At 43.4% G+C, this 27,156-nt stretch overlaps 1 protein-coding gene across 2 annotated transcripts; it reads right to left on the reverse strand.

Annotated features, from left to right (window-relative positions):
- Nucleotides 1–44: 44 nt before the first annotated feature.
- Nucleotides 45–22,467, reverse strand: sgsm3 (small G protein signaling modulator 3). Of its 2 annotated transcripts, XM_031561167.2 has the most exons (22): nt 22,056–22,467; nt 15,876–15,956; nt 14,508–14,593; nt 14,158–14,221; nt 13,531–13,742; nt 12,291–12,398; nt 12,019–12,162; nt 11,313–11,508; nt 10,709–10,854; nt 9,933–10,175; nt 9,324–9,506; nt 8,602–8,757; nt 8,432–8,486; nt 8,251–8,300; nt 7,229–7,381; nt 5,749–5,819; nt 5,458–5,506; nt 5,001–5,086; nt 4,744–4,866; nt 4,282–4,342; nt 3,988–4,059; nt 1,423–1,492 (listed from the first exon to the last, which is right to left on the reverse strand). In XM_031561167.2, the coding sequence occupies exons 2-21, from the start codon at nt 15,880–15,882 to the stop codon at nt 3,988–3,990; spliced, it is 2,265 nt and encodes a 754-aa protein (XP_031417027.1). In that variant the 5' UTR covers nt 15,883–15,956; nt 22,056–22,467; the 3' UTR covers nt 1,423–1,492. The 2 variants fall into 2 exon arrangements, with proteins under 2 accessions (XP_012673896.2, XP_031417027.1); XM_012818442.3 differs by lacking the exon at nt 3,988–4,059 and having other exon boundaries at nt 45–1,492; nt 22,056–22,464.
- Between the last annotated feature and the right edge of the window lie 4,689 nt (nt 22,468–27,156).

The following is a 27,156-nucleotide window of genomic DNA, read 5'->3' on the forward strand; positions in this document are numbered from 1 at the left end:
CAATACTGTTTTTCGAAGGTCAATGAGCATTCATACAGATTTCCTTTTTTTTACCCAGTCAGCTTTATTTACTCATACATATAGATTTGAATTATTGTACATCTAAATGGGATACAATCAAGAGCCCTGTGGGTTATTCTGGTCCTGATCAACCATTACAGTAGGAGTCCAAAGTCCATTACATTAACAACTGTAGCAAAAGTCATTTCCTGACCCATTTTGGAATGCCATGGGCTGTTCTTGTTCTGGTTGGTCATAAATCCCTGGCTCAGGTGATTTAGTATTTAAGCGTGGAGTGACTAACCACCTGGAGATACTGGTGACTGTGGGGGGCCCCCCCATTGAAGGCATATAATGCAAAACAACCAATCACAATAGCTGACCTGTGGTCCACAGAGCAGCAAAAATGACCTTTTTTTTTTTTTTTTTTACCTGAAGGGTAGCCTGCAAGCAAAATGGCCCGTATAAACCACATGTGTAACTTGCATCATGAATCCACATTCACTACATTTGCAAAAAAAATGTATACATATTTTACACAATTCAGAGGAAAGACAGTGGTAAAGCTGTTTGGAACAGATATGGACGGAGACTCAGTGATATTTCCTCAGTCATACCAGGATGTACATGTGAACACCACTGCTTAAGCATCTTCAGCAAGTTCTCCTTACTCAGAAGGCCTTTGACACTGATCTACTTAGGAATCCTTCACTGTGTTCAAAGTCAACGCAGTGCAACTGGACCGATAGGCTGAAAACTCATACAGAGATAAGCAGTCTTCCTTCCTTCCTTCCTTCCTTCCTTCATCTTCCCATCCACTTGAGCGACAGCCAGCCAGGGATAAACAGAAGTGCCTTGATTCAGCCTTGAGATGCAATCCCCCCTAGCTGTATAGTGAGTGATGTACCACCAGTGTTCTGTCCTGTGGGAACGGAGGTTGTCTGCTGTGTAGCATTAGCTAGAACAAAACCCCGCAGACGGGCCATACAGAAAAGGGGGGGATGTGTGAGAGTGTGATTTGATAATGTATGGTTTCCTACCCGGAAAAAGGTGCCATGAAAGACATTGCCAAATTCAACAACAGTGGTCCCTGTTTTTTTTTTTTTTTTTTTTTTTCCTTTTAAAAGACTAGGGTCTACACAAGAGTAAGGCGCAAGGCAACGGTAACATTTTCAAGGCGTGTTTTGAAGAAGTTGCAGATCACCACGACCTACGTGTCTGTAAATACTCGTGACATGGTTCACACCAGCTATGTAGGTGTGCTATGTGCCAAGAGGGGCTGTTACCTACAGGTGCCTATCCTGATGACGAACAAGACGGCTGAATGACGCTGTTCTTGAGTGTGGGTGGGGGAGCGAAAGAGTGTGTGTGTGTGTGGATGGACGGGCCAGTGTGTGTCTGGGGTGTGTTAGCCATCGATGTCCCAGCTGAAGAGATGGTGCTTCACCAACATGTCCTGCACGCCTTCCTTCAGAGGTTTCTGCTCGTTCTCCTAACACACACACACACACACACACACACACACACACAGAGAGAGAGACACACACACACACACACACACACACACACAGAGAGAGAGAGAGACACACACACACACACACACACACACACACACACACACACACACACACACACACAGAGAGAGAGACACACACACACAGAGACACACACACAGAGAGAGACACACACACAGACAGAGAGGGAAAGAGAGGAAAAGTGTAAGCTCTCGCAGTAATGCAGTAATCATGCTTTAACAGTATTCATAATTGAGCATTTCCAACAGACGTGGCCACCATGCATGTGATGATCAGCACTGAGGGATTCCAGTGGCCGGTGATGGGAAGTCTTGAGTGACTAGTGAACATATCTGGGGAGATCAAGCTCTACACGCAGTGAATGCTGCCACTCAACACAGGCCAAGTGTCAGGTTGGGCACACTTGGCATTTGACATTGCCACGCCTAGACAATTTGCATTTCCATTACGATTTGAACAGTGCCATCATGCCACACTCTCTCTTTGGACCCTCTACTGAGCAGGACCAAACCACACTGGGTCTGAATCCAATCTCTTTTGGATCCGGTTTGAAAAGTTTAAATCTGGAAATCTGCAAATCCAGGCTGTGCTTGGTCGCAGGGCTAAGCTGAGCAAAGCCATTCGTGGAGAAAAACGGTAACTGGCGCCCCAGGAAGATTACGGTGCCAAAAGCCTTAGCTGTTCTCCAGTCAACAGCGAGTCAAACTAATTCCACACTCTTTCTCAGTACAATCTCCAGGACCCAATCTGGCTTGTGTGATGACCAGGAGAAGAAGAAGTTCACACATCAAGGAAAAGAAATAGGTGAAGGTCTCAAATGTCTGTGCCGTCAACAAACTAAAGGATTGCTAGGTATGCTGATCAATGCTTAGTCTCTGCATGTCTTCTGTTATGGTTAAGGACTTGTCTCTTTCTGATCATTTCTACATCCGGTTGTTCAAATAAGCACGGTTTTCTGTTCAGAAAAGGTACATGAACGAGTACTAGTGCTCAGTTTATAGAGGTCACCCACCATGAGTGCAAAGACAGCTGATGTATTCCTGGATAACTTTAACATTAACATTTTGAAGTGTGACGCGTGATGTTGTACCGGTAAAGTGAAGAACACTTTGAGCAAACAGAAAAGCACCGAAAAGAGAATACAGCAAAGCTGAACGCAAAATGGAGAAAAACTAAAAAACTTCAAAATCCACTCTATAAAATGACCTCTATAAACAAATCCTTTGTAGTTTTAACTAAGGAGTTATGCAGGGCTAGACAGCTACATTTCTCTAAGATGAATACCCGCACTCTTTTTGTTATGGTTGACAAGCTCATAAAATCCCCCAAAAACAGATACCCCCAAAACTCCTTTCCACAGAGAAATGTTCTGAAAATGGACCAAAACACCACACAGTCAAACAATGGAACTATGCCATCTCTGCGACCACCTAGAAATAAGTTGACCACTATGTCACAATTTAATACAATTGACCAAAAAACTCTAAAAGGAAACAGTTTGACATATTAAAATCATCAACACACAGGCGTCTGATGTTTTAAAAAACGATTTTTAAACTCTGTAAAAACTGATTTGCAGCAAATAGGTAATGGCTCACTGCTGTGAAGCACTTCCCTCAAGCCACTCTTGGGGGAAAGTTCAATCAGAAAATACCTGATTAGTGTGTTTGTTAATGTTAATTATCTTCTCTTTGTTTTGCATATTAAATAAATTATAAAATGTGCTATGTAAATAAACTTGCCTTGACCTTTTCGAAAAACCTGCCGTTGGAAAACAGCATTATAGAACCTAGGAGCAGGCTGGCTGCTATAGTGTTTGCAGGGCCTCACCCCTTTCTCCACCATTTGGACAGGACACTTATTGAGCATAAAGACAAACAGCAGCTAAGGCTTTGGGTGTGGACTGGAGCACTGTTGACCTAGAGATTCCAGAGCAGCCTTACACAGCCGGAAGTGGGGTGGGTGCTCAGAGTCATGGGTGTAGGACGGGGGCTGGGGCTGGGTTTGGATGTGGGTTAGGTCACGGGACAACCTGGAGAGAACATTCTAGGCTAAAGCTCCAAATGCCACAAAGATAGGCCAGGGTCAGCTAGGTGCAGTCATGCACTGTGAGTGTAATTTCTCTTAGAATACATTTTGTTTCTAAACACATGCATGTTATGTTAGAGTGGTGTTTCCTCATCCGCTTACTTGCTTGCTATCTAACCCAGGGGCATGCTGCTGCTACAACTACTACTACTACTACTACTACTACTACTACTACAGTGCCTACTTTAAGGGGTAGTATTGCTACTACAGTGCCTACTTTAAGGGGTAGTATTGCTACTACAGTGCCTACTTTAAGGGGTAGTATTGCTACTACAGTGCCTACTTTAAGGGGTAGTATTGCTACTACAGTGCCTACTTTAAGGGGTAGTATCGCTACTCAGCAGGCGTCTCATGCAACGGTTACCTAAGGATCCCAACTAAAGAGGTGATGCTGAATCAACACATCCACCACTTCAGATTTCAGAATGGGTGACTTCTGGAACAGTAGACACACACACACACACACACACACACACACACACACACACACGTACACATAAATCCATTATGTGGATGGAGTTTCTTGTGTTTAATGTCTGTGTGTGTAAAAAAAAAAAAAAAAAAAAAACGGACGAACAAACAAGAAGAAAACTAGAGAGAGAGAGAACAAAAAATAAAAAAGAGATTCAAATCAAACATGGCGTATGGTGTAACTCACCTCTTTCTTGGCAGGCAGCTCACAGTCCTGAGAGAGACTGAAAGCAAACTTGGAGAGAACCCTGAGAAACATCCACAGTGAAACCAAAGTGTCAAACACTGAGTACCATCAATATGTTTTGCAACCAAACATCTTTTATTTAGTGGCATCAATCTTTCTTACAATCTCTTATTTAGTTACCAGCATTTGCCATCGACCCCCTACTGCTTCTCTCTTCTTTCATCTACTACAGTGGTCATCCCTCCATCTCTCCCACTCTCTTAACCCTTCTGCTTATCTTCTCCTTCATCTACTACAGCGGTCATCCCTCCATCTCTCCCACTCTTAACCCTTCTCTTTCTCTTCTCCTTCAGTGGTCATCCCTCCATCTCTCCCACTCTCTTAACCCTTCTCTTTCTCTTCTCCTTCAGCGGTCATCCCTCCATCTCTCCCACTCTCTTAACCCTTTCTGCTTTTTCGTACCTGAGTTCACACTTGATCTGCACCCAGCCGGGGCTACGCAGGAATGACCAGGGCTGGTACCACTTCTCCACCGCCCCTACGCTGGAGCACAGCACCTCCAGCCACAGGTGCAGCACCTGCTCACTGACACACACACACACAAACACAACAACATGACACAACGCTCAGTATCGGTGGCTCATTTTTGTGTCTGCGTCAGAATGGTGGATCGTCTGTATCTATGCACACGCGGGCCAAAAGTGCAGACAAACACGTACTTCAGGCCCACGCAGAGCAGCGAGCGGAACTTGACGTCCATCTGCGCGTGTGCCGAGTCGTGACTCATGTTCACAGACTGCACTGCCTGAGGAAAGAGACAGGAGGAACATCAGGTAAACCCATCACATCACATCACATCACATTTACCCTTAGGTCAGCTTATCATCACTTATCTAGAGACACCACTCAATACTTATACATCTCAGTGAAACCTCTAATCTAGCTGCCATAGCTATTCAGAATCAGTAAAAGGAAGTTGAAGATTATATGGACACGGTGATATGGCGATGGTAATATACGGTATACATTTCAGAGACCAAACTGAGCCGTTCCATAGCAAGGTGGATGTAAATTGAATGAAGATGTTTGCAGAGTCAAAGTGCCTGAGCTCTGAAATGTATATAGTGTGAGTGAAAAAAAGGAAGCCTTCAGCAGGAGCATCCCACCCAGACTTACTCTGTAGAGCAGCTCCTCTGGAGTCAGCACCTTACCGTCCTCATCTAGTCTGAGGGGAAGACCAGACACACCACAGGATCACATCACACTCATTACATCAATTACATGAGAAACATCAATGTCATGGGATTCACACTGATGGGGGAAGTCAGGACCTCATTTTCTCATCTGCTGTGAGACAGTACACCTGCAGCCTGCCCTGAACTGAACTGAACTGAACTCAATTGAACAGCACTGCGAGTAACTGATTGTGTGAGGTTGCTACAGTAGGTCTTTTGATTAAACGCTCACCTGTATGTCTTACAAAGCACCAGTCTGGAGTAGACAGAGTTGAAATCTCTCTCCACTTCTCTGCTAGCCGCCTGAGGAGACAGATCATAATGAAGTTATTATAAATCACCATCATAATCATCATCATCAGCCATAATTAGGGATGCACGATACCACTTTTTTACAAACCGATACGAGTACGAGTATTTTTATTTGTGTACTTGCCGATACCGAGTACCGATACAGATACTTCTTAGATTTGGTCTCCATGAAAGTGCAATTAATTTGGAGGCAGATTTTATTTTATCCTCTGCAGATTATGTCAAGCCTATAGTACAAAATTAACAGAAGGCTATCCCAAGCCAAAAATAAACAGAGCTTTCTGGTTTTAACACACAAAAAAAGCCTTCAAACAGACAATATCATCACATTAGACAAAATGCAAATATAACCAGATAAAGGCAATTCAATTTGCTGCATAGTTAACAACACAGTCTGCTTAACAAAAAGTGAACAGAACTATTACTGGATTAGCACAAGAGCACATTTCAGTTACAAAAGGATCCGAAGAATCTCCTGCTCAAGTACACAAACAATCACTTAACCTATGTGGCACAGACAGTCTTTCTCTCTACCTCTCTCTCTCTCTGTGTGTGCGTGCGCGTTTTTTTCTTTTGCAAGACGTCAGTTAAGATTGGTTGCTTCGGTCTTGCGCCACTACCATCAGTGAACTCTGTGTACTTAGCACTATGGTGCGTCTTCAGATGTTTAATCAAATTGCTTGTGTTAAACAGAGTACTTTCCTTTCCGCCCCTCAACACCGTAGCAGTGCAGATCTTACACTGTGCCTTACTCCTGTCGTCGTCATTTATCTTAAAATGAGCCCAAATCGCCGTTAAGGCAGCACAACGGAATTGCTAATCGCTAACGAGATGCTAGCAGCTAAATTTAGCGAAACCTGTATACTGAAATACTTTGACACTATGACAAACGTTCCTAACACAGTCAAACATCAAGCAAATGCAACACAATACGGCAAATAAGCTACTTACTAGTCTGGCAGAGAATGGTAGGACAGGTAGGACAATAAATCACATTTTGTTTCAGCATAGCCCGGCCAGTTTGATGCAGTGAAATACTGATGAGTGGTATCGGTGCTTGGTATCGGCAATTCAACTACGAGTACGAGTACGAGTATTTTAACGAAGTATCGGCACCGATACCGATACTGGTATCGGTGCATCCCTAGCCATAATCATGGTCATCGGCATTGTCATCATGTAAGTGCAGCGGAAGCAGCATCATCAGCATCATCATCATCATCATCACCACTTTAACCACCAGCTATGCCACTTCATCCTTTCAAAAGAACTGCATTCTGTCCACATGCCCTAAATACACTTTACACCATCAGGTATACAACAAAAAATTAATTTGTGTGAACATTCGAGTGTGTGCAAATGAGTTCATTTAGATTTTTAATGATCTCAGAATGCCCTACCTCCTCTATGTAAAGCCAGGGGTGGCAGGGTCCTCCCAGTATGGAGGTTTTCTTCAGGCCGTGCTGGAAGATATCCTTCAGAGCCGGGCACAGCGTACCCCTCACCAGGTCAGTTATGGCCTCCGTCACAGAGTCGTCCCCAGCCATGGAGTACTGGAAAGACAGAACCTCCATCAGCCCCATCCATCAGCAACTCAAACCTCTGTCACCTTTGACTTACAACTGCACAGCCCAGAATTAATACTGTAAATACTGTCGCTAAAGTCCTCTGCCTTAGAAGACCAGTCGGCACAGGACACTGAGCTCGGGGGTGACTAGCAGAGGGTGACCCAAACAATACTTTTACTGTCATTTCAATGAAGTTTGGGCACAGCGGAGGCTTTAGGGGAATACCCCTCAGATTAAAAGTAATCTGATAGGCCCAATTTGTCCCATGTCTTAAACTGTTTCAGACAGTATGGTGCAAAGATGGTAGGGCTGAACAATTTGGGGAAATAATCTAATTGCGATTTTCCCCCCCAATATTGCGATTGCGATTTAATATGCGATTTTTTTTATTTTATCCTAATTTTTTTCCCAACAAATAGTAATGAATGATTTCAATATGACCAACACAATATTAGATACATTTAGTGTAAAATATTATTTCCCACAATTACATTTTTTATTTAACTGCTCATTACAGAATCAAGAACAACAAATCGGTGGTTTTGCCATTGTGCATTTAAGTAATTTAAACAAAGTCATTGTAAGAATAAACACAAGGCATGCACTTTTTAAACACTGTGTGCAAAATTTACCATCTTAAGAAAAAAAAAAAAAATTATATATATTTTTTTTAGATCACGTTTTTAAATCGCGGACGTTGCGGTTAGAAAATCGCGTTCCATCATATCGCGATTAAATCGCAAATGCAATTAATCGTTCAGCCCTAAAAGATGGTATTAGCATCAAGGCTAAAATTCTGCCAGAGGCAGCATCATTACTGTTGTTATTGCAGACGTGAGAGAGCGTACACCAACCTCTTTACTCCGCTCATCAAGGATCTCCACAAACTTGGCAGGGAACCACCCTACAATAGCACACCAAATGGAAAATGGTGAGTTTAATTGAAAACACGCTGCCATGTAATTGTTAGCAAACCTTTCATTTCAGAGCATGTGTAAACCCAGGGGCATAGGGGGCGAGGGTTCAAATCCTCACCTCTCAGTCCGTTTAGGTCCCCCACCCAACAGTGCTCGTCTTTCTGCGACACGATCTGAGGAAGAGAAAGAGAAAGAGACAGGATCGTGTTGAATGGATGCGACTGGATGGATCTGCCACTGTGAACTGGGATCGATTGCTCTGCCTGGGGCTCAGTTGGGTTTACTCACTGTGATGATGTCGTTCTTGCGGAAGCCTAACTCGTCGTCGTCATGGCGCTCGAAGTCCAGCAGGGCCTTGGCCCGCCGGCGGCGATTTCGTGAAACCACCAGGAAGTTCTCGTGGTCCCTCTGATGACTCTCCATGGAGTAGTCTGGAGTGAGATCCTAGAAAGAGAGGAGAGGAATGGAATGAGTGACCAAGCTTGACTAAAGCTTGCATATGTGTGGGGAAAAAGAGAGATACAGAAATTGATAGACAGAAAAAGGTACAGAAAAGAGAAAGCTTTATAAATTTAAATTGATTAGACAGACAAAAAAAAAAAAAAAGACAGAAGGAGAAAGTTGGTTTAAAAATCTAATAATCACTTAAAGGTGCGTTCCGCGATTCTAATTCAGCAAATTCTTCCTCATGGTCATCTAGTTGGCCATTTAGTGTGTGTGCAAGGACATCCCTGCAGTGTTCATATACAGTCCTGTAAATGCTCTACCAGTTGCACACCCACCGACAGTGAATGGATTTCCTGTCTTACCCCAAAGCCTCTCTTCTGTACTGCCTGTCTTACCCCAAAGCCTCTCTTCTGTACTGCCTGCTGTCGGGCCTAATTGTGCTTCAGTTCTGCAATGCTAAGACTCTCGTCGACCCAAAAAGTGTGAATTATAGTGATGAACTGATCTGGTGTATGTGGTAACCTAGTGACGCTCCTCTGCTCCGCTGCTGTGGAGGGCCTCACCGTGCCGCCATTGCGGGGATCCAGGCAGTGGAAGTGCTCAGCGGTGCGGCTGATAGCCTCCCGGAGCACGGCCACCAGCTCCGTCTGCTTGATGTTTTTGGCCTTGAGTGTCTCTGCGTCCTCCTCCCCCCACAGGAGCGTGCTCAGTGTGGACTTCCTGCGCAGGCTCTGTCTGCGCACCGCCTGCAATGTGTGTGTGTGTGTGTGTGTGTGTGTGTGTGTGTGTGTGTGTGTGTCAGGGAGGAACACAAGAGATCTATTTATATTCTATTTATATTCTCATGAATCAACTGGTTTCCTTGACGAAAGCACATCAGGTAGTGAACTATCATATGTATATTGTGAGCATCGAGTAAAACAGTGGAAGCATTGATCATGCACACAATGTAGACAATTAAATCAAGTAGTGGTAACTGGATGTGTGGAATAAGTGTCTTTGTGGTATTGATTAAGTGAAACAAATGACATAATGAGGTTTCTAATGAGCCACCTGAACTTGTCATGTCTGGGGAACACTACTGATACGGTGATGGTTTGTGTTGTGGTGTGGTGTGACGGTGCATTGATTAGTTAGCATAGATTTGTTGTGGTTGTGTGTGGTAAGCTTACCTTGTTGAGGTGTGCGTTGAGGTTGGTGTGCGGGTGGTGGTTGTTGGAGTTGAGCTGCGCCTGCTCGGCCAGGATGTAGGCCAGGTGCTTGTGCCGCTGGGCCTCCAGGTTGTCCTGCGAGAGCGAGCCGGCCAGCCGCACGGCCTCGCCCAGCACGGTCGCGCAGTCGTTCAGCTGACTCGGCAGGTCCGACAGCGTGTTGAAGATGGACGCCGAGTTCTCGGACACCACAAGTTCTTCCTCCTGCGCGAGAAAAAGACAGGCAGACAGGCAGAGGAGGGGATTAAAGAGAGAGAACTAATTTCATTTACTACACTTTGCTTCAGGATATGGACATAAATCAATAATAACTGAATAATATTCAGGCTGTATAATGAATACACTCCGGTTGGCTTTGAGCCAGGCACTTTTTCTTCTTTAATCTAAAGAAATAGACAGCGAGCGAGTAGAAGGGATGACGCCAAAAAGAGAGAGGGAGGGAGACACTAGGAGAGAAGAGGACAGGGTGGAGAACACTCTGATAGGGTCTTTCTTGACCCTCTGGGGTTAGGATTTAAATATCTGTTCTTGTCTTTATGCCTTTAAAGCTCTATGAGTTTTTGTCGTAGAGTCATTAAACGAACACCCCCAGAAACCTTTAATCTTCTACATATATGCCACTTGTGCAGCAATGTTTTTATGTTTTTAGTTAGAGGAAATACCTGTATACAAAAACATCAACGCATGTCAGACTACCTATAAAAAAGTCTAACAGGCCTCAGTCCCAATGAAATCACCTTGATCTTGAGCATGCCCAGCGTGACCTGGAAGAGCACCACCGAGCCTTCGTAGAAGAGCAGGTCCCAGACGCGCAGCAGGATGCGGATGTCCACCACACTGGCGAAGGAGGTCAGGAACCAGTGTAAGGTGATCAGGGACAACTCTGAGGCCAGGGCACAATAAACAGTGGCTCAGTCAAAGAATATTTGGGAAATAGTCACACACACACACACACACACACACACACACACACACACACACACACACACACACACACACACACACACACACACACACACACACACACACACACACACACACTAATAGTGCTGAAACGCAACTCACATTTTGCAGATGCTATTGTCCAGGACAATAACACACTACAGTGGGGACTTTGGAAGTGTGGGAACTGAACCCAAAGCTTAAATTGTTGCGATCAGGTTCAATTTGGGAAAAAGGATCTGCAATTTAATTTCATTGGAATTCCATTTTTTCCCCAATGAAGCAGTGTAGCAGCCCCAGTTGCCCTACCACAACAGTGCCAATGGGAAAAACTCCTGCAACAAGGAAGCACCCTCTTTACTGGTAAACTACCCCCTGTCCCTGGGGGTGGGTCCTCACCGATGTCGTGCTCCTGCAGCAGGCGGTCCAGGCGGGGCAGGTACTGCACGATGAGCTGCCGCAGCACGCGCTGGTCTGTCTGCACCCCCAGCAGCGTGGACGAGAAGTAGGAGGGAGGCAGCAGGTCCTCGATCAGGGCGCACATCATCCACAGAGCGTCCTCCTCCTCCATGAAGAGCAGCAGACATGACACGACCTGGCCCAGAGGAGGGGAGAAACAACGCAGAGGGAATGAGAACTCAGCACGGAATGATTCATTATGAGATTCTGGAACACTGGAACCACTCTCTGGAATTGTATTCTTATTATGTCCCATCCTACACTCGGTGCACATTCTATATTAGCGTGATGACAATTACACCACAATGCATTTTTTATTGTCAATTAAACTAGTCATCAACTGCGTGAAGTTGTTTGCCTGGAGAATCTAGATGCAGAGAGTAAGTTAGTTGTTGACTGGAACAACATGAGTTTGCTACGTTGGGGACGGACGGAGATGACTAAGAAGATTCAGAATGTTGACAAAGTGAAATGAGTAATGAGTAAACACTGACAGATTGTCAGATAACAAAAACAGGAGAAAAAAAAAGAGACAGGAAAATACATAAATGAGAATAAAATGAAAGAGCACAAGAGCTGACCAAGAGAATCTAAAGGGGAAGGAATAAATGGAACGACAAAAATCACAGGGGGGGTTCATTCTCACCATGCCTGTGCCCTGGCAGTAGCCAATGTCGGGGTAGAGCCACGCCAGCCCCCGCAGTACCCGCTTCAGCCTGGGCACCCCCACGCTCGCCAGGCTGCTGAAACAGGCGTTGGTGGGCATAGTCCGCAGCAAGTCCTTCTCGATCTGCCAAGGGTGGAACACACGAGACAGATGGAACACAATTACCACACAATTCATGGGTTTCTTGCTCACGCTTTCCTATGAAGTGGTCATGAAAAAGGTCATGAAAATGGAGTGGTGAAGTCTAGTACCTGTTTAGCTGCTGTGGTGTCATCGTTGGAGCTGTTCTTGACAATCTCTTTGTAGGACATCTCAGATGTTCGCTTCTTCTGCAGGGCTCCAGACAACCGCATCCACACCTGGGGAGAGAGTGAAGGATCTGTGTGTGCACTCATGATAAAACAAAAAGCGATATCCACCGTCTAGTTACAGTCTACTATTCTGCCGATTGAGTCCGTGCTCCTGAACGTGTTGATTGGCTGGAATTTGTTATGGCTCTGTACAAGCCATGCGTTTCCTGTTTACAGAGTCTGGACTGTGTACGAATACAACATACAGCTAGAGGACCATGCGGAGCAATTAGTGGAATTTGACAAAAAGTATATTGTATTAGAATCACAGAGTGCACCTTAGAAGCTTTTTTATTTCACCTTGACAATAGCTTCTTTAACCAGTAGAGCATCACAGTACCACATTCATTTAATTGCGAAAATATAGAGGGAGGGAAAAAAAAAAAAAAGAAATGTGGTTTCCAGTTCCTGTATTCAGGAATACATTTGTTTCCTTCACTGTCTTTTTTCTTATTGAAATATGCTACGAACTCCAAGACAAATCAAGCAAGTTGTTGCTGGACTAAGGACCCTATGATGAGCATAACTGTTACAGATATGCTCCCCATTACTAGACATCAACAGACTACAGGGGCGACAGTGGTACAGTGGTAGAGAAGTCGTTTAGTAATCAGAAGGTTGCTAGTTCGATTCCCTGTCGAAGCGTCCTTGAGCAAGACACTGAACCCCTAATTGCTCCTGATGTGCAGTGTGCCATCAGTGTAAATGTAAAATGTAAAATGTGTATACATTGTAAGTCGCACATATGTAAGTCGATTTGGATAAAAGCGTCTGCTAAATGACTAAATGTACTGTTTCACAGCAGATTCAATACCAAGAACCTGTTTTGAAAACCATTTCTAGAGGGGGAACACAACAGAGGTACAATGCTACACGCTGTTTCGAAGCGAGAGCACAAGCAACATATTTGTATCCCTGCATCTAAAAACAGCACTTCTGGTCATGATTTAAAAAAAAAACAAAAAAAAACCTTAAGGCCACCATTAATCCAATAATCATAAACATCCTTCCCCATTTAACACACAAAGACCTTCTTTGAGATCAATTATGTTTTTAAACAGTTGCTATGAGACTCAACAATAAAACAACTTAAAGTCTTCTTCCTCTTACCCTCCCCCTAGGGCTCCCCGTTGGTACCCACCTGTGGCCTCATGGTGTGGGGGATGCCGGCGAGGACGAGCGAACGCAGGCGGTCGGTGCGCGGCAGTGAGGGCGAGATGAGCTCCCAAGTCAGGTCGCCCACCGTGTGGTTGTGGGAGAACTCCAGGTAGGCCTGCCAGCGCAGCCTCTGCTGGGGGTCTTCGCGCTGGGGGGCTCCGTCCCGCCCCAGCCACTCATGGGACTCCAGGCCGTCTGAGGAAAAGAGAGAGGGAGAGGGGAAAGAGAGAGGGAGAGGGGAAGAGAAAGAGAGAGAGGGGAAGAGAAAGAGAGGCAGAAAAAATGACAAGGGAGGTAAATAAGCATTGCCACAAATATCGATTTGGTTGAGTGAACATATGACATATGATGTGGCTAACAACCAGGAACATCACTCCAAAGTAAAGTGAGTTCCACTGACTTCATACCAGGTTTTTTTTTTTTTTTTGGAATTCTGTGAATTGTGCGCTCAACACAAAGTAACTACGTTAAAGACATGACGGTTACAGGGAGACACACAATAACCAACAATGCAGTTTGGCAAGTGATGAAAACGATACCACTTTAGGAGCTAATGTGTAATGCTGTTTTGTATCCCTACAACACACACCCGTGTCCAGTCACTACCCACCTTCACTGTCGATCTTGAACCCAAACTCATCATACTGAACCACTGACTCCACTACAGGGTCCTTCTGTAGAAACATAATAGTACAATATAGTAATAGTAATTATTACACCACCAATGGTGAGGTCTGCCATTAACAACAATTAGTCATATAGGACACATTTTTGGCAAATAAAACACAAATAAAATAGTGGCAACAAAACAAATACAAGAAATTCAAGATATATAGTAGACACGAGTAGTGCCCACTAAAGAATAACTGAAGCAACACACACACACACACACACACACACACACACACACACACACTTCTCTGGTGATCTCTGTGTGCGCAGCATCTTCTCTGTCTTTACCTGATGGTACTTGGCCAGAATGTCTTGAGGCCACATGCTGGGGGTGAGTGCCGAGAAGGGCCCTCCTGGGGCGGGGGTGTACCTCCCTGAAACACATCATCCCACACTTGACAGAGCCCAGAGGCAAGAGCAGGACAGCAGGACACACAGGCATAGAGACATAGACATGGAGGCACACCGAAATGCAGAAAGAAATTTTCCCACACATAACAGAGGATAAAAGCAAAAGTATATCAGGCAAACAAAACAAGTACACTCAAATGCAGAAAGAATGCACGACAAAGGAGGAAATGCTACGTATAGGGATGCACGATAATATCGGCACGACATAGGTATCTGCAGATAAAAGCTTCAAAACTTAATTATCGGCATCTGCAGATATGAACATTTCTGCCGATGTACCTGGCCGATAAGGTGACGTTCAAATTATGCGCACGCGAAGCAAATGTTTTGGTTACTATGAGCGGCGGCAACAACGTAATTCAACACGTCGGCTGTGTGGCAGTACTTCACAGTATCAGAGGATGTTGACATGCTATTTGTCAGGAAACTTTTCAGGAGATGGAAGAGGAGACGACAGCTTGGCCGTACCGTAGGTTACATGCATAGATGCAGACCACCCGCGTGCAACGCTTTGCAACATTACCTGTCGCGCGCTAATAGAAGTTAATAAGTTGCTAGTTAGCTAGACAACACTAGCTAGTTAGCTTGCATGCTACGTGACACCAGCAAAGTTGATTTTCTCATTTGAAGGGATGTGAAACGTTATGTCACGAGCCCACGCTATCTGTACATGGCTCACTTTTGCATACGGAATTTATATAGCTAACTTGGCAATAACCTTACATAGATTAGTCTAGAAATCCTAGAAGGGATGTTATTAAACTGTAAGTCAGTTAACCAACGTTAGCTTGCCAAGTTAGCCAAGTTGCATTTCCACAGTGTAGTTGTTCAAGTTCAAGGAGGTACTGTTCAAGTATGAACATTGTGACGTGAAAATATAAATAAATCTGCCATATTTGAAATCGTTTCAATAGTTTTCATGAGTGAATGTCTATTTCTAAAATGATACAAATCAAGTTTGTAATGTCCCGTATCTACAGCAATACCCTATCATAATAACAGAATAATTCTAGTACAGGAGAGACTTTTCAAATATTAAAAAGCAGAGGTGTATATATCGGTATCGGCATCCGGCCAAAATGAGCTTGTAAATATCGGCATATCGGATATCGGCTAAAATTCAATATCGTGCATCCCTAGCTACGTATAAGGAAATGGGAAGCTAAAAAGCCATGAAGAGGCAAAAACCGAGTGCTGAAGGCAAAGATAACAAGGAAAGAATGCAACAAGGCAAGGAACGCTTACCTGACATGCTGGCTGTGTGCACAGAGGCTATCTTCTGGGGTTAAAGGGTGGCCAAAAGCAAGTCAACAGATATCACCAGCACTGGAGGGGGAAAAAAAAATAAATCACTAATCAATCAAAGAGTTCATAGGCCACACAAGTGATCAGCTTTCCAACACCATGGCTTAGCCTACTGTACTTAGACCCATTTCAAAACCTGAATATCCATGGTTTAAAATAACCATAATAAAAGAAAACACCCAAAAAACTCAAACTGTACAGACCCCACAAACTCTGGTGGCTGATGTTAAGCCAGAGACAGAGGCAGCCAACAAGTCAAAACCAGGCATGGATTAGTAAACAGACACCAGCTGAACAACAGCAACAGCATCCTCTGTGTGCAGAGATGACGTCTGACGACCGATAACTGCTGTGCCAGCACATCACGTGGGAGTGTTTTACATCTCACTCATGTCCACAGACACGTCCCTAAACCACACTAATGCAACCGCTCCTGGGTCGGATCAGCCTGCAGCTCACCAAACACTACAGAAAATCTCAATCTCTCTCTCTCTCTCTCTCTCTCTCTACAGCACTGGGAGAACTTAGAAGATAGAAGTGTACCCTTTTGGAAAACAACAAAAGGGCTGGGGAAGAAACCCAAACACTCTCAGTGCCGTAGACTAAACAACACACCGCAGTCGAATGAAGAGAGTCAGATTCAAGCGGGAGGAAAAGGCTGGCCTGGTTTGGACAACGCCTCCTGGCATGAGCACAAGCGAAGACCCAGGACATTAGAAGCTCTGCTGAAGAGCACGGCCATGGAATCACCTCCTGCCTCTCAGAGAGAGCATGCTGCCGCTGAAAAACACCACGGGACTTCTGCTGCTACCAGCTGTTCTCATACAATAATAATACAGACACAAGAACCATGGCTTCAAAACAATTTGCCCCTGGCCAATCTCATTACAGTGGCCTCTGTTCAAGCCACTTCTCCAGGAGCTTCATTAACAAGGCTTTTTACTACATGGCATAAAGACCAGCATAGTTCTCTTAGCTAAACCCATGACAGATCCATTGGAGGTGGGGGCAAGAAGGAAGGCTGTTAAAACTAAAGAAGACTTGAAGAGGACCAATACACACTTCTGTCCACTGGTACCGTTGCCTTCATTCATAGTGACTGCGATTGTGAACTGTGATTCTTTTCGGTTCGGAACTTATTGCCTAATAACAAAAAAAAAAGTGGTTCTACTGAACCAAACATCCTAACTCCTGTAACTTAAGGTTGATGTTTGATTGTTGAGTCACTTCTCCAAACTCTTTAACTTTTGCGTGTCAGATTAGAGGAAAAAAGGCCTTGGGGATTTCCTGATAGATATATCCTGCACAGCTCAACTGTTCTCATAGATTTCTCATGAAATGGCATTCTCGGAACGTCCTCCAGTGTACTTGCTTTTCTCTTAGTCCTTGGACCGTTACAGCATGTTATTACAGGAGACGTAGGAAGGAGGAGGACATGCATCCAACTGTGAGATGTGCTCCTGATAGGAGGCCCGACGCCTGCCGTGTGTGTGACTGTGGTTATAGCTATAATGGGGATTGCTGTTTGCCTGTGAGCACACTAAGGGGGCGAGACTGGCTTTAAAACCTCCACCTAGTGTCCCCCTCATATCTTCGAGCTGGGCTATACAGGAGGGACTGAACTGTGATATATTTTTACTCCTAATCGGGTTATTTTGGAACTGTGGCCATTAGGGCTTTTGACTCTTAGAAACAGCACTATACACCGTTTAATGTTGACTAGTGTGCAGTGGCAAATAAGATTTGCATTACATAGACACTCACATTAAATTTACTGTGCGCTTGTCACAGGCTTTGCAAATAGAATTTTTCTTTGGAATTTATTCCTTAATTTCAATTTCACAAAGCTACTGCATTATAGCCTATCAGATGGAAAAATACAACACTTTTGTCTTGTGTTGTGTGTAAGGCAAAGAGTCAGCTCAGGACAGGTCAATTCAAGAAGCTGATAAGAGGTCAGTTATGACCACTGATCCAAAGATAAAGAGGTGATGACGCGTTTAGGTTAGAAGACCTAACTAACTAAGACAAGATCAGCACTGCCATGGGCTTAAAGAACTTTCCAGAACAGAACACATGTCAGCAGCCACACTGAGGTTGTCCAGAGCATTTTCATTCAGCACTTAAATTAATTGTAAAAATGCACTGAGAACTGTTCTGACAGAGAGCATCCCCGGGAAATGAAAATGCGAAGAACCAAACATCAGCCATGCTAAATTACCGCTAAATATTTCTGTAGTTAACAGTACATCATGGCTAGATCTGCATCTCAATGTAAATCATTCACCAAGCAACTATGTTATGGCGACAGACCCAGTATCTGTTCCATTCCTTCAATCAGTAAAGCACTTGAGTAAATGAATGGATGCTGGCAAAAAGATCAATTTCACAATATCAACAAGCACGGTCCATCCAATTTTCTTTTAACTAGAACCTACAAGTTAATGTGTCTTACACACACACACACACACACACACACACACACACACACACACACACACACACACACACACACACACACACACACCATTCACTACGCTGACATCAGAGGATGCCACTGCCCCACTGATGTCCCATTCATTCCTCTCAGGATTGTTAAACATCTATGTGGAGCCATTTTAAATCATCCACAAGTGGTTGTGGTGCATTTTTTGGTTGCGTTTTTCTTGCTTGGTAGCAAAATAGATGGCTGGCAAAGGAAACTTTCAAAAAACCTGAGCAGTGTGCCATTTGCATGAAACGATAGCTAGTTATTTTGTAATCACACGTTTGTACAAAATCCTTGAAAACTAACCAGCCACGTAACTCCCCACTGTTGGCTCATCTCCATTTCTCATTTGAAAGAAAAAAGAAGAGAGTTGTTTCCACTTAGCATAGGGCTACTGACAACAGTCGCTTTCGTAACACCCACAATGTAATGCCATATTTTTGCCAAAACCTACTCTGATTAGTCAAGATGCAGGAGGAGATGTCTACGTGACAACTGCTAAGTAACAACACCATTTAGGCAGGCTGGAACGATCGTGTCAGTTATGTTTACCCACCACCATGGCTCATTTGGCTGGTGGCAGGTGCTCATTTCTTTGTAGAAACACTAAGGGTGCCTGTGCAACTTCTCCGCTTGGTCCCCAAATACAACATAAGTTCAACTTAGCTACTTAGTACAGGTAAAAGGTAAAAGGACTGGTATTTAGCAGCAACATAAAGACAACCTGCAGCGATCAGGAATCAAACCCGATCCCAATAGCGGTAACGCTAACCACTGCACCACCACGCCCATGTGATCATTTTAAATGAGTTCATATTATTAACACAACCCTAGCAACTGCCAACTGTGAAGATAGCTTCCTAAACTAGAATATATCTATAAAGATAGCTAAGATAGCTAGGTATAACACCTTAACAATGGCTGTGCCATGAATTTATGCTCTATTTTAGTCTCTATACTGGGGCTTTAGTCTGTTCCCGAACACCTGGTCCTTTTAACAAGTAGGCCTCAGTTAGCAGTGAGGAGGACTGCTGGCTGGCTGGCAATGAATGGCTCACATAAAGCCATGACTAAACAAACTCTACCTTTCAGGAAGTGCTTCGGTAAATGAAGGTGATCACTCACTCTGATAACACCACTAAATGTCAGTAGGCAGCACAGAGTTGCTTCATCCATCTACCCATCCAATGCATAGAACAGCTTAAAGGTTAGAGTACAACTGGGGAATCAGCTGTCTACACAATAATGATGAGACAAAAACTGCAGCAACAAAGACAATATCAATACAACACAACACACACACACACACACACACAAAGGGAAAAACATTACTACTTCTGTTTCTGTTTCGGTCAGGCCTCATTAGAGCACAGATACAAACGAGGCTCACTGATGGTCCATCATTACTGGCCTCCACCAATGATTCAATACACGACACATGACAAAGGCCAGGGACACTAACCAGCTGTGTCATTCCTATGGCAACCTGCACTATGACAACAGACCCCTCAGTATGGTAAACAGGAGAATGTCACGGCAGGTGGGTGTGTGTGTGTGTGTGTACAGGATAATGAGACAGGAAAAGACTGTGTATATTCATGCCCAACACTTAGTATATCAGAGTGCCAAAAAACACACGCACAATCACACACCAAACATAACTCTCGCACATAAACTACACATAAGCACTGAGGCCGGAGTAGGTACACGTAGAGCCAAGGGCTCGGCTGCAAGTGTGTTTGCCTACTGTTAGCCCACACCCTTCCTCAGGAAACTACACACAAAAGATCCTGTATGGAGTGCCAGTCAGAGAACAGCACGGAGTGGCACAGAGAGCTCTAAACACACACACGCACACACACACACACACACACACACACACACAGTCAATTAATTAAGCTGGCACTGCTTCAGAGATCCCAGTTAAAATTATCTGATTAAGCTGAATTCGGTGAAATGTGGTGCTTTTGCACAGAGGGAGAGAGGGAGAGGGAGGGAGAGAGAGAGAGAGAGGGAGGGAGAGAGAGAGAGGGAGAGGGAGGGAGAGGGGGAGACTCTTACCCCTTCCACATCTGTCTTTGTGCTCCTCCTACTGATGCCCACCGCAGCACATCATGACTCATAGCATGCGTGCTTCTCTCGTTCTCTCTCGCTCTGCCTCATGCCAGCCCCCACCCCACAGACTGACGTCAAACAGCCGCCACGCGCCAATCGTGTTAACTGCCCAGCTGAGCATCAGTCTTCAAGCCCCTGTGTTATTCACACACCCACCCACGTACACACACAGATACTGGGACACTGATTGAATTTCAATGCAAAATCTCCACAGCATTTTGAACACAAGCTGTTGGCTATTAAATAATATGCCGTCTAAGGCTTGAAAATCTACATAAGCCTAATCCACCTCTTTCAACAGTCCAAACACATTTGCAAAGAAGCCAACAGGTACTAGTTAAATGCAATTGCATTATATTATATATGAAAAAAACTTGAACCTTTTAATTTTCAGGTGGGGGACTGAAGATTTTCAATTTTCTGTCTGTGGACACAAACATTATAATAACAACTAACGCACATTGGGTGGGGGACTGACTGACTCACCATATGAGATGACACGTTGCCGTTAGGGGTAAAGTGGTGTATTGAAAACATTTGTGTTTTGCTAGCAGTTTATTCCTGACACCTGTTCAACGCCTTCTCTTGGTTGGCGTGTGTATATATCTAAGCATAATGCTCCAAATATGAACAATTCATGTCCAAAAATACGACGTCAGTCCATGAACCTTTTAAATTTCCACAACTGATTTTTTTATTCCACTGTACTTGTCGGCATAAACTATTGATATGGATTTACTACTAATAACGTCTGACTTTAAATGTCGGACGAAATAATAATGAAACCGTCATAAGCAGAAGTGCAACGTGGGGAAAAAAAACTTAAAGCACTCATTTTCTGACAAACTGCTTATAATAATGTTGAAAGATAATGTACCAAAACGTTGTTCAATGAAGTGAGGCTTTATGGAATTGGTTATAAAGAAGTCTTAACTTTGCAACTGTTAGCTTCCATATGTTAGTAATTGCATTGATGCCAAGATGGAGTTGGCCATAACGCTAGCGACCCAATCCAGCTAGAAAAGGACTGACTTGTTGACTGACAAGACAAGTGATCATGAATTTGAAAGGATGTGCAATAAACTCAGACACACAACGGGTTTGTTAACTTTTCTACCATAGCTGGCTACGTTACTTGGTCAGCTTACCCTTCCTCAAACATTTTAGAAGCTGCAGCCAGGTAAACATACGTAAACATGCTAGTCAGCAAGCTAGTTTCAACACTAGGTAACGTTAGCTAGGCTAAACCAGGGCACTGTAGCGACACTTAAAAATTAGACCACTGGAGGTAAACACTGACAACTAAAATATAGTAACGTTAAACGGTTAAATCTCGACAATACTCTGCAACGTGAGAGTGTGTTGGGACGGTCGGTTGCATCTTACTGACAGCTAGATACCGACCTTTTCCAGCTTACTTACTATAAAACATCAGTTAAGGTAGCGTCACGTTAGCTTGGTAAGAAAATAGACTTCAACGCTTACATTAACGTTAACTGCTTTAATGTTTGACTTACCTTTACCGTCATGTTGTAAATACGTTCCTTAAACACTCTTCTGAGCCCTTAAAATATTGACTGATGCTTTTTCTTCAAAGCGGTAAACGAATACAATTATTTGATCAAATACATAGTCGTAAGTTGTGCAAAATTCCAAGATAGGCTTGGATTTCACCTCGCTGAATGTAACGTTTTGCGTCATACACCTGCTCGCTCTGCGTGCAAGTACGTACATACAACAAGGTATTACTCCGCAAAGATAGAAGTAGTCCCAGTTAGGACAATTCGGACTGTTCTATGACCCGTCGTCAGCATGTAACGAAGTAGCCTATCTGCCAGATGTCGAGCTGATATATTGAATGGCTGGTTATCTACATATTACTCTCCATTCGAGGCCAAATATCCATTCTGCGTCAACTGACGCTAACAGGAAGTAGTCACTGTTAATCAGCTGTGTTATGGTATTCACTGAGCACGTTGTGTCATGTACCCTTCCGCGAAGGATGACGTAGGAAAGCGCTTCATCGTCCATCAAAATATTTTGAAGAAATAGAGTAATGTCTGTCGGCCATCCAGAATATCCTCTCTCTAATCAGTGTTATGCTTATTATCATTAAGAAAAGGTGTCATCTTAAACTTGACTGATTGATTGATGAATTGATTGGTTTATTGATTGATTGATTACTAATGAATGTAACACATTTGTGTGTGTGTGTTTACATGTTCCTCTTCAGTAGTAAGTTGTAAAGTAAATGATATGACTGAATTTTGATGAAAACATCAGTACTGGTGTCAATATTGACAATATTAATATATATTTTTTTTTAATCAGCATTTTATGGGTTGAAAATGGCTCAACACGCAAACTGCTGTTTAAAATCATCCTATAGCTTGCAAGGCTGATGCTGACGTAGAGTCAACCGTTAGGTACACCTCTACATCATGATATTCATACTCTCAGTCCCCTGTCTGGTTCTTAGCATTTTTCAAAATGATGCAGTTGGTGGAGTTAAGCTCAGAGCTGGGGTTAAACTTATACTGTATAGCAACATTATGTAACAATTTTACCTTATAATAACAGCTTTTAAATAATTTTGGTGGTACACTTACTTGTAATACAGATAATGTCATCTGTGCCACTGCCACACTGCCACTGCCCTGGTATTAAGCTATGTAACTTTGGTGGATAGGGTGCGACACCTCTCACAAAAAAACTACATAATGCTTTATGGAACCACCTCACATAACAACAATAAGACCCTTCTGCTAACTATAAGAAGAAGCTAGCTAGCACAGCATACTTTGTATAGACATGGTGGCAGAGGTGACAAAGAAACGGAGGAGGACATTGTCGGAGGAAGCGAGGGAGAGAAAAAGAGCGACTAACCAAGCAAGAGACCGAACAAGAGTTAGTCTCGGACTGGCTTTTAGTTGGCAAGAGCTAAAAGAGGTAAAAGGATGCAAGTCAGATGCTGAGCTGGCCTTCTTTCTGTTGGACTAGTCAGTAATAACTGTCTTGCAATGTCTTGTGTTGCGCTTGCTTGATGTTTGGCTGTGTTAGGAAGGGTGTCGACTCACCAGTTTTTCATGAACATCCCTGCTAATGTTATTTCTGAAAGAATGCAACATAGGCTGTAACCTTATCGGTGTCATCCCTGTCTCACGGAGATTTGTAATTTTTCCAAATGCCCAAAGTCATCAACCTCAGTCCCGTCTCAGGTTAGCATCCAAATAAATTAATCTCACATCAAAAAGTTTGATCAGTCATCGTCAAGTTTGCAACCTAACTGAGCTAGCTTGTAATGAATTACACTGACCAATGTTTATTATGCACAATATGTGCCTTTATCATGTCGCCAACAACATTTTATTAGATTACACATACTCCACCTTCAAACACTTAGAAAATAATGTATATAGGCTGAAAACATGAGCAGTATTTCAGCAAAACTAAAGTTTGTCATTCTTTTTTATATATTCTTTTGGTTATGTTGGTGCTCATCTCTGATTTCACAATAAATAAAGCTAGCCAGATTAATATTTGTGTAAAATTTTGTAATATTACGCTACCTTTTCAGTCTATAAGCTTGTTTGGCTTCTGGTGTTGTCTTTGCCGGTTCCATATCCTTCATCTTGTCAACAAATACCTGTGTCCCACTGTCCATTAGGGGGTTTCAATGCGCTATTTGTATTAACAACAGTGGTGTAAAAGTGAGCTACCTTCCCCAACTTTAGGGGGAGCTTGGTAGCAAAAACTACTAAATCTCTCATAATGGGGCTTTAATATGAATCATGAAATATCTCATCCCACCCACTAGATGGCAGTCTGAAGACAAAGAGACAGAGTGCTTGATTGATTTATGCATTGATTCATTCATTTATTCTTTGACTCACTTATGCATGTATTGTTTGTACTTTTACTGTGGTTGTTTAAGCATATATAGGTTCTAAATCTAGCTTAACATTATCAACCACCTGCTTTGTGAATGTGACAGGTTAGGTGATTTGTCATGTCATGTATTTCATGTGGATAGTCCATTGTGTCTAGTGTGGGTTACCTTTGGGAAAAAAAAAAAAAAGTAAAATTAATCTCATGGAAGCTTAACATGACACTAGTCTAACTGCTAGCAAGCTTGGTTATGTCCAGGGTGTGAAATACGAGGGGTCTAAGACCCCTTGATTGACACTTGAGACCCCCTGAATGCCTCAATAACAAAATTCAGAGGGGTGTCGGGAAAAATCTGCTTGCTTCCACTTTAATTTTTTTTGTAGCTCCATTGTATAAACCATGAACTTGTTTTAAATAAAAGTTATAACAAAAATAATTTTCCTTATAATCAGATGAGCTTGATGGATCCCAATACCAAGGTCAAAATATGCAAAAACCTTTTGTGACACAGAGTCGACGGTGAAGGCCAGAAACACTGTCAGTAATAGCCTCATGCTGGGTCCCTGCCTTCAACTCCACCTCCTCCGCCTCCTCCTCCACTCTGGTGCTGCTGTCCGTCAGAGTGATGTCTGTGAACGAAAACAGAGGGCCATCATCCTCCCCTGTCAATGTGGCAGCTTCTGTCTCTTACTGACACATCAGTGACTGGTGTGTGAACTTAAGCCTTAAGACAGAGGATGTGAAAATGTCTTTGAGTGGACATTAAGTAGGTGCACTGTCTGCATGCCAAGTTAAAGGACGTCAGAAATATTCTGTCACGCTCAGTGTGGGAGGTGGTGCAGAATTCAGACAGTTCCTGATCATGACGAGAAGATCCAAATGAGAAGAGATCTGCTGAGTCATGCTTCGTGGACAATGCCAGTAAGGCCGTGCTGCACGATGCAGTGGGTGTTAGGCCAGTAGCTATGCGTCCATTTGTGTTCTGAACTATACCATGAGCACATACATTTGCTTTTATGTTTTTCCACTATTCAGAGGATTACATTAATCAATTATTAGGGTTTAAAGGGAGTTCCTCAAACAGTCCAATCAACATTTTCCACCATTTTCTCATGGTAATAGTTTTACTCATGGTCCTGCTGGCGTCAGTTGACATTTCACAAATATCAAAACACATTGACAATACACTCATATCAAGAGGGAGATCTCGTAAAGGATTGAACGCTGTATTTTAGAACTTAAAGGCCATAAATTCTAAGGCCATTTCAGTAGTTGCAGCCAAGAGTGTTTGATATTGTACTGTATTGTCGTGGTGTTGGTGATGGGTTTATTACTCTTGAACATTTGAAAACCCAAGAAGATACAACATCTTAAATACTCATCCTCTTGTCATTGATGACTAGTGTCTGTGTGCATCATCTGCTTGGACTAGAGTTGCCTGAGAGGACTATAACCACAGATGGCATGTATGTTTTATATTTTGAAAAATGATTTGACACCACTGCTGGTTAGAGTTGTCTGAATGCATCTGAGGAAGAACCAGTATTAACAAACTGTAGATTTACTGAAGTACACACAATCAACACTTGGTGTCACTCAAGAGTGCTATGTAGAGTTTTGTAGCCCTACAGGGAGTCATCGTAGTAGATCTAGTGCACTGCAAATGGGGTGACTTCTTCAATCTGAGAGACCTCATTACAGAACTGAGCCTGCAGGCTTTTCTTGTCTTATTTTAGCCAGGACATAATTTAGTCAGTATTGAAAGACAAGGCAGCTGAAATAGAGAGTTGAGCAAGGGAATACCTCAGGCCCGTAAGAAGGTGTCTTTTTTGATACGATCATGCAGGGCTGTATTCTGAAAGTATTATTTGACACATTTCGTTAGCGTTCATTGTGTGGTCCGACATTATTCAGGAACTGTGACTTTGATGTACACTGTCAAGAGTTTGTTTCGGTGTGATTTTCTAGCAGATGTGTGTGTGTGTGTAGAAAGTGGGGATTCAACAAGCTGAAAATATCTCATAAATATGGGTCGAAGCACATCTAAAGGAAGGGGCAGGTTAAGGAAAAGGAGAAAACAGCAAAGCAAAGAAAAGAAAACACTGAAATGACTTCCAGTGGCGATTAATGTTTCGTGGACATGGCCGGTGCTATAATGATGCAGAGAGAGAGTGCAGGCAGTGATGTCTGCGGGGCTGGAGGGAGGGAGAGAGAGACAGACTCCTCCGTGTGATCCTCTAGAACAAACAACTCTGAATGAGAATGAAAGGCTGCCTTGTCATTGAGGGGCAATCAGTGGCGGGGGCTCTGCGGTTACGCTCAATGACTGGACTATAATTAGGAGCCTCGTCTGAAAAGACAGTCCTCTGAGTCGGGCCGCATGTATTCATAAATGTTCTTCTCCCTTTAAAAAATGGCTGTGTACCGTTTTTGTCATTTGGTCTTTCCGTCTTCCTTTGTTGCACTAGCTGAAAACATCGGTGTTCATTGTGCCTCGTTTGATCATTTGGTCCCTCGGCCTTCCTGTGTTGGGCTAGCTCAAAACGACTGTGCCTGCTGTATCCTCCAAATTCATTCAATGGTTTCATCTTCTGAAAGTTTTTCAGGTTAGTACTGTGTGACTCCTCCTCTGTCTTACTCTTCTTTCAGTCACCCTACTTTGGGGTTATATAGAGAGAAAAAGACAGAGAGAGAGAGTTAGAGAGAGAGAGAGAGAGAGAGAGCGAGAGA

The sequence above is a fragment of the Clupea harengus genome, chromosome 1 (assembly GCF_900700415.2).
Source record: "Clupea harengus chromosome 1, Ch_v2.0.2, whole genome shotgun sequence".
NCBI lineage: Eukaryota > Metazoa > Chordata > Actinopteri > Clupeiformes > Clupeidae > Clupea > Clupea harengus.

Excerpts from the sequence above, each read along its gene's own strand:
- sgsm3 (XM_012818442.3), bottom strand. Across the intron at positions 12,399-13,530 it reads CCCACACCATGAGGCCACAG|GTGTGGATGCGGTTGTCTGG; the intron begins GTGGGTACCAAC and ends CTCTCTCCCCAG. Across the intron at positions 1,493-4,281 it reads AGCTGCCTGCCAAGAAAGAG|GAGAACGAGCAGAAACCTCT; the intron begins GTGAGTTACACC and ends TGTGTGTGTTAG.